Here is a 7,635-nt window from a genome sequence, read left to right as displayed (position 1 = left end):
TCTCCATAACCAAAGACTGAGGGGAAAATAAGACACTAATGAGCTAGAAAGACATTCTTGAGATGGAATTGATAAAACAGGAGACAATCTGCCTCCTGTTTTATCAATATTTTACAGTAATCCTTGAAGTTTGTCCAGTTGATTTATAAAACATCTCTGGAGATAGAAGTTCTAAAACTCTTTAGATAAACCATTGGTTATTTTATCTTTGTTAATTAGTGATTACAACATTATTTGTTTTAATTACTTGCTTTCCTCCATGCTTGGAGAAAAAAGAAATAATGACATACTGCTTAAAATTTTCCTTTGACTCCCATGTGAGTTAGCATTTACTTTTCCAATTGAGTAATCATGGCCCTAAATTCAAATCTTTAATATATATTAGCATAATAATTTTATTGCTCACAATAAAATAAGTTTACTTAGAGGGAGAACACAGACAAACAGGCCTAAGTACTATCCAACTGCTGAATACATGGTTAATATAGGCATATTTCTATTCCTGATTTCATTCAAGAACATATAAGAATACACAACAAATCAGTTGTATCAACTGATATTCTTAAAGCAAATTCAACATTAGGGTTCCATGGCTGGAATTCTGTTTGTTCAAGTTTCTTATATATTACCCACAAATGTGTTATTTAACACAGCTAGACCGGACAATCCCACTTATTTTTCCTTTATTCAGTTCCCTCGGTTATATATATTGTAAACGTTTGAGAAGCGGTACAATTTCACATCTCAGCTTTCTCATTCCCTGTTTATTTATGCCTCAGAAGAGTTATCTAGATTTTTTTCAAGTTAGAGCCTCCTTCTAATCACTCTACTCAAAGCCCCCTTCACTTCCTTGTTCCTCAAAGTATAGATCAGTGGATTTAGTACAGGAGTGACCACACTGTACATAATGGCCAAGATCCGGTCCTGGTCCATTGAGCTACCTGAGGTGGGACGAATATAAGTGAAGATAACAGGAGCATACAAAAGAATAACTACCATGAAGTGGGAGGCACAAGTGGACAGTGCTTTGTGAAGCATGCTGCAAGAATGGGTCTTTAAGAAAAGATACATGATAATGTAGAAATAGGAGAGAAGTGTTAAAAAGAATGGGCCCATGCCAATGGTCCCTGTGACAGTATTGAGCAGCCACTGGTTGAGCTCAGTGTTCCCACAGGCCAACTCCAGCAATGGCTTAACATCACAGAAGAAGTGGTGGATATGGTTGGAACCACAGAATTTCAAGTGAGAGGTCATTATGGAGTGCAGCATGGCATGGAAAAAACCAATGGACCAGATAGTGATAGCCATCTGGGTACAGAGCTGATGATTCATGATAAGAGGGTAACGCAGTGGTTTGCAGATAGCCACAAAGCGGTCAAAGGCCATTACGGCCAACAACATGGCCTCAGTGCTGCCCAGAAAGTGGAAGAAGTGAAGCTGGCTTATGCATCCCAAGAAAGAAATTGCTTTATGTGTAGAGAGGAAGTTCTCCAGCATCTTTGGCAGTGTCACTGTGGAGTAGCAGATATCTAGACATGACAGATTGCCCAGGAAGAAATACATAGGTGAATGCAGTCTTGGATCTAAGATGACAATCACCAGGATGGCTCCATTTCCAGCCACAATGAGAACGTAAATTGCAAGGAAAATCATGAAGAGAAAAGGCTGAAGTACTTGGATGTCTGTTATTCCAAGGAGGAGAAATTCAGTGACTGAGGTTTGATTCAGCATCACTTAAAAGAAAAGACAAAAGAATATATGGAATGCTCTCTCTGATGGGAATTAGAGTCTTTTCAGTCTAGAATGTTACTACCAAGACAACAATATTTTGAAGGAGAGCATTATTGTTTTACGTAGTCCCAGCTTCAGAGGTTGTACAATATTTTGGCTATTAAATATTAAGGTTACATGGTGGTTATGGACTGTAACTCAATCTTTTTTTTTGTCATTAAACTTATCATTAATATTTTTCTTTCTTCTAGAGATTCAGAGCATGTTGCCAGACTATCATATTCTTTGACTGTGAACATCTACCTTCTGATACAATTTTCCTTGCATCTCCTGAGTTGGCATTAACAGGGAGCAAAATTTTAAGTACTCCACCACACTGCTGTCTCTTGACCTAGTAAGAAACCACCTAAGGGGTTTTTACTTGAGAAAAAGTAGACAGGGAGAGAAGAATAAGACCTATAAGGAAATCTAATAGAAGTGCAGAGATTGGAGTGCTTCCTATAGAAGGGGAATCAGTCAAGGTTTGGACAATTGCTGAGAGGAGAAGAAAAAAATTTGATGTGAATAGAATAAAAGCTCATATAATTAGGGAACACTTATATAACTAGGGAAACCCATGCGACTCCAGGCATTATAGCTGGAGGAAATTGTGAGAAATTACCTACCTCTACTACACCTCCATGAAAGGCTGGCTTCAAGCAATTCAGAGTAGTTTTCTTTGACAGCCACGTATATTTTGTATATTGTTAAAATTTACTGCTCCTGTTAAGATACAAATGATATGCCAAGTATCATTTTCATTTCTCTGACCCACAAAACAAACTTATATCAAAAATTCCTTTGGGGAAAAAAACTTTTCCTGCCATTTAAAGAACATTATCAATCAGACTTATCTGTACTAAATGACTTATTTCACTGCAATATTTAGAGATTACATATTTACTTTGGAGAATATCTAGAGTCAAGCATGTTGAATTGAGAATGAGATATGGCAATAAAGATGTAGGAAGTAAAGAGCCTTCATGATTCACAAACACAATGAGGGGCCCATCATAAGATGACAAACCAGCTCTAAATCCTGGACATTAAAGTTTGATAGTAGCAAGTAGCCAAAAATATGGGCAACCGCTCAACCAGTCTCCTATTTAATTCTCTTACCTGACTGTGTGCTCAAATTCACAGCTAAGAAAGCTTTTCAGGTTTACATTTCCAGTGATTATAAATGTTAGAAAAATTTTTGAACTGACATTTCATATTGGGATTGCAACATAAACTCTTCATCTTCAAAAACCGCTTCCTCTCTTTCTGAAATTCTGCCTCCCATTTACAAGCCACAGTTTTCTAGACATACAAATCCTGAGAGAGTGTGTCCCCTGGGTCTGAGACGGATTGCCATAAGAATAAACAGGGTACATTTCCATACCTGCAACATGAGAGAATTTCCTTTGGGAAATTCCTATCTTGAGTTCCATTTTTTTTTCATTGTTCCTATTTTCTTTCCTATGTTTCTTCCTTAGTCTCAGGACCACAAATAGCACAAGTCTCAATGGACTCCTGTGTTTTCTTAGTTAAATTATCTTTTATTTCCTTGGAGAGAAGTGTGGATACACATTCTCATCATGGAGACTTCCCTTGAAAAACTCTATGTATAAAATGGGAAGAAATTTGGTAATGACAGTTAAGGAATGGCGGCCAGTCACATCCTATTGATCTGTACAGAAAGATGGTTATCTTTAATATTCTACTCATTTATGACTGTGGTTCTATAGAAATCAAAGAAAGAGGAATAGAGAGAATTGCTTTGGTTCCTTCTAACCTGACCCTTCACTGTTGGTAATAACACTAGATGATTTTCATTTATTTTGGGATCCCAAAGCTCACATTTCTCTCTGGGAGAATGAAGTTGGTCTCTCCAATGTGTATCCTTGCTTCTTGCTGAATCCTTTAGGTGAAAATATTCTGTTTGCTTTCCAAAGAACATCAATATGCAATCTGACATCTATCCAAGCTTTCTAATAATAGTTATAAATACCATGTACTTTGTCCACTTTCTATTGAAGTCCATTCTTGTTGCTTTGAAGGATTATATATTCATCATATTGATGATTCCTTGTTATATGTTATGAATATAATAGAAATAAATAACATTTATTGTGTGCTCAACATGTAAGTTATTCCTCTGCGTTCTTCACATGTATTATCTCATTTATTCTTTCAAACATCTAGTGAAGGAAGTACTAAAATCATTCCTACTTTGCTACAAGAAAACCAAGTCTCAAAGGATTTAAGTAAACTTTGCTGTTTTTTTGCCCAAATTATATTGAGGAATAATTGACAAATATGGTTAAATATATTTAAAGTGTATAATGTGATGATTTGATTTACATATACATTGTGGAGAGATTATTAGCATCTAGATAATTAACACATCTATCAGCTCACATCGTTAACTTTTTTGTGTGTGTCTAGTGAGAATGCTTAAGATGTACTCTCAGCAACTTTCAAGTATTCAATATCGTATTATTGACTATAGTCACCATTAAATTTCCCTGTTTTGCAATAATTTGTGAAAATAGAATTCAAACTGAGGCTCCCTAGTTTTAGAGATAACCTCAATGTGTTCTCCATTCTTTCAAAATATCACCCATCTGAATTTTATCTACAGTTTCTCAGTTGTCTAGCCATCCATCATTTTGAAGAAGTCATGACCAGTGATTTTCCTCTCTCTGTTTTGTCTCTCTGAGGTCTTGTTTATAAATTATTTTTCTCCTCCACTCAAAATTAAATTGTTTTAAATATTCTTTTATTACAAGGCAAGCTTCACGGGCACATGACCTATGCAGTCCCTCGGGGCTCCATGCTTAGTAGAGGCCCAAGCTTGGTTTAATCTTTTCTTTCACCATCTTGAATTTAAACAAGAGATCCTGCTTTTTTATTTTCACTGAGCCCCTCAAATTATGTAACTGGTCCTGTTTATTAGAGGTAGAGTTTTATATTTGCTATTTAGAACTATACTCTATAATTATAGAGTTCACGTTTACATGCTGTGAGATAATCAGTGAAAATTTGCTCTACTTGGTCTCTGTGTAGACAAACTAGCTGTTCTTTCTTCACAGATATATGATGCCATCTCTATAAAATTCCAAGTTCCCCCAAATACATAGTCTATTCTTCCATTTTTTCCCCATTGAACAAGCTGCATTTCAAGTAATATTATTTTATTTTAGGTCTTAATATCTTATAGAATGGATCCAATCTTTACTCTTCTTTTGTAAAAATGCCCTGAGGAGTTTTGACAGCTTATTTCCCAAGCAATTTCATACGTTATAGGCAACTTCATTTATAGAACAGAGATCTAAGGCCAGCACATGGTAGTGGATTAAAATTGAGATCCTTGGGTAAAGCCAGGATTCTTGAAAGATGATATTGTAGTGAAAGGGGTGTGTGATAGACCAAAGTCCACCCACATAGAGAGGAAGATTATAAAGCGTTCCTCTGTTGTAGCTTAGATTCTGAAATCTAAAAATAAAAATATCTCCTGAGAAGATGTAATTGAGTGCCATCAGATATCAGAGGGTGAGGATAGAGTAAGTGTGTTTTCTTTTGTACAGTTTTCAACACAGGACTGTATAGAGGCACTTCATGGAGACTTCTTGATTCTGAGTATCATTGGCAGAGTAGGAGAGATCTTGCTCAACATACGGTAAGGAGGGGAACACATTTTAGAGTGATAAATGAATTCAGACTTGGATATACAGGAGGGAATATTGGGATGGATTGGACCTTTGAAAGAAAGACAAGTGTTATTAATATGTGCTTCAACCCAAACTGATCAGAAAAGTAAGCCTCAGCGGATAGTCAGCTTGCGTAATTAAAGTTAACATTGGGTTTGTTGGATGAAGATGATGATCAAAACTTGAATTTTACATAAACTTCCAATCTTGCGGATTCCTTACTTGGAAGAGTCTCAAAAAATGGAAATATTAAATATATTCATCAGTAGGAGTAAAGTTAATACACTATAACTCTATAGAAAATACATTTTCTATGCATGAGAAAATGTTTTGACACAAATAAAGTAACGGAAAGGTATGATGCTAAATCCAATATTCAGTATTATCTGGTACCTATTCCTAAGAAGTCCAATTTCCAGTGACTTTTTAAATATAAAGTTTTGTGTTACCAAATATTTTATAATAAATATACTTTTAATGCCAAAAGAGATTGTTTTATTTTGCTATTAAAATATTTATTTTATTTTTATGTCAGAAATATATTGTTAGTTGAAAAAAACTAGAAAAATTGACAAATATTAAGAAGAAAATAAGAATCATTGGATTTTTTTTCCATTTAGTAATAAACATTATTTTTATTGGAGTCTTTACTTAAAAGTGATTTTATTTTCCTGCTGGTATTTACACACACACATACACAGAGAAATGTGCATTTGAAAGCGTAAAAAGAAAGATCTTAATTGTTCATCCTTTACTTTCTGTTCTCCCATTGCCATCCTGGTCTAGGTCCTTACTACCATCTCTTTTGTTCATGATGGCACCACACATCAAGTTCCCCACACTAAAAATATGGATTCATGTTCAATGACCTCTCACTCTCTCTCTTTTTCTGGCCTATGTCAATCTTTTGAAAAATTCTGTTGATTTGATCCCAGAAAATTTCTCAATTTGGTCCCTCTTTTCTGCTCCTATTGCAACAATTTAAAATAAATCCTGATCATCATTTACCTTGACTAATGCAACAGCTCTCTGAAACTAATCAGTCACGTTATTCTCAATTATCAATCTTCCCGTTTTTTCATGCTATTTCTATGCTTAAAATTCTCTATTGATTTTATACTACTGAAACATAGTAATTATAATTTTTGGAGATTTCTGGAACTTCACATTTTTTATGGTATAAATATGTTTAATGTACATCCCACATGTACTATCTAGTCTTCACAAAAAGCCGGCAAAATAGGTATTATTGTCTTCAAGACATAGATGAAAAATTGACACTCAGAGTATTTAGTAAGAGGTGGAACCATGACTCAAACCCAGGTGTTTGTCGTTCTGAGGCCTCCAGTGTTTCTATAAACCAGGCTGTCTAGATGATCAGGTCCATACTCCTTAGTAGAGAATGTAAGATCCTTCATAATATGGACCCCACCTACCTTTTCAGTCTCATGCATAACCCCCACATCAAGCTCTGGTAACATGGCTATATGGAACTCCTCACAGTTTTCATTTCATGTCTCCATGCCTTTGCAAACACTCTATTCCTCGCTCCCTAAAATCTCCTTTTTGTCCATTAAGACTGATGTTGAATTTGACCTCCTCTGTGAAATCTTTATTTGCTTCTCAACAGTCAAATCCTCATCCTGGGTGTTTCCTTACAGCACTTTTTCTAGTCCATATTCATGACACTTACCAAAATGCTTCATGACATGTTTTTTTATATCTATGTTTCCACTATTAGATCTGAACTCCTCAAAGGCAGAAGCTCTATATTACTCATGGTTGGATTCTCAGAGCCTAGGATACTGCCTGGAAGACAGAGCAGTAAAAACTGAATGTGGAGTTGAGGAATTAATAGATACAGCATAGAAGCTGCTTCCTAACTGTTATCCGGTTTCTTTCTCCTTCAAAGTGTCCTAAATTCCCTGCCAGATGGATTTCTCTGGACACAACTTTCATTCTATCATTCTCCTGCTTAACGCACAATGACTCCCTATAACATATTATATCAGGTTCCAATTCTCTTGCTTAGCATTCCTCTTCAGATCCTGCAAAATTTGTTTGACACCATGTGTCTATAAAAGTATAGTTTTAAGTTTACTAGTTTTTTCCTATTTCCCAAGAGCTCACCCTAGATTCAAACTTTCTGAGACAGCCTGCTCTCTTCCAG

At 35.5% G+C, this 7,635-nt stretch overlaps 1 protein-coding gene across 1 annotated transcript; it reads right to left on the bottom strand.

The window, feature by feature from the left end:
- Nucleotides 1-804: 804 nt before the first annotated feature.
- On the bottom strand, nucleotides 805-1,752 carry LOC101405721 (olfactory receptor 12D1). The gene has a single exon (XM_004441727.2). The coding sequence runs from the start codon at nucleotides 1,729-1,731 to the stop codon at nucleotides 805-807; it is 927 nt and encodes a 308-aa protein (XP_004441784.2). The 5' UTR covers nucleotides 1,732-1,752.
- Nucleotides 1,753-7,635: the final 5,883 nt, after the last annotated feature.

The sequence above is a fragment of the Ceratotherium simum genome, chromosome 13 (genome assembly GCF_057802395.1).
Source record: "Ceratotherium simum simum isolate JZ-2026a chromosome 13, ASM5780239v1, whole genome shotgun sequence".
In the NCBI taxonomy this organism is placed as follows: domain Eukaryota; kingdom Metazoa; phylum Chordata; class Mammalia; order Perissodactyla; family Rhinocerotidae; genus Ceratotherium; species Ceratotherium simum.
This window is presented reverse-complemented; position numbering and strand designations above follow the sequence as displayed.

Coding starts and splice junctions, on each gene's coding strand:
- LOC101405721 (XM_004441727.2), bottom strand. CDS start 1,731: ATGCTGAATCAAACCTCAGTCACTGAATTTCTCCTCCTTGGAATAACA.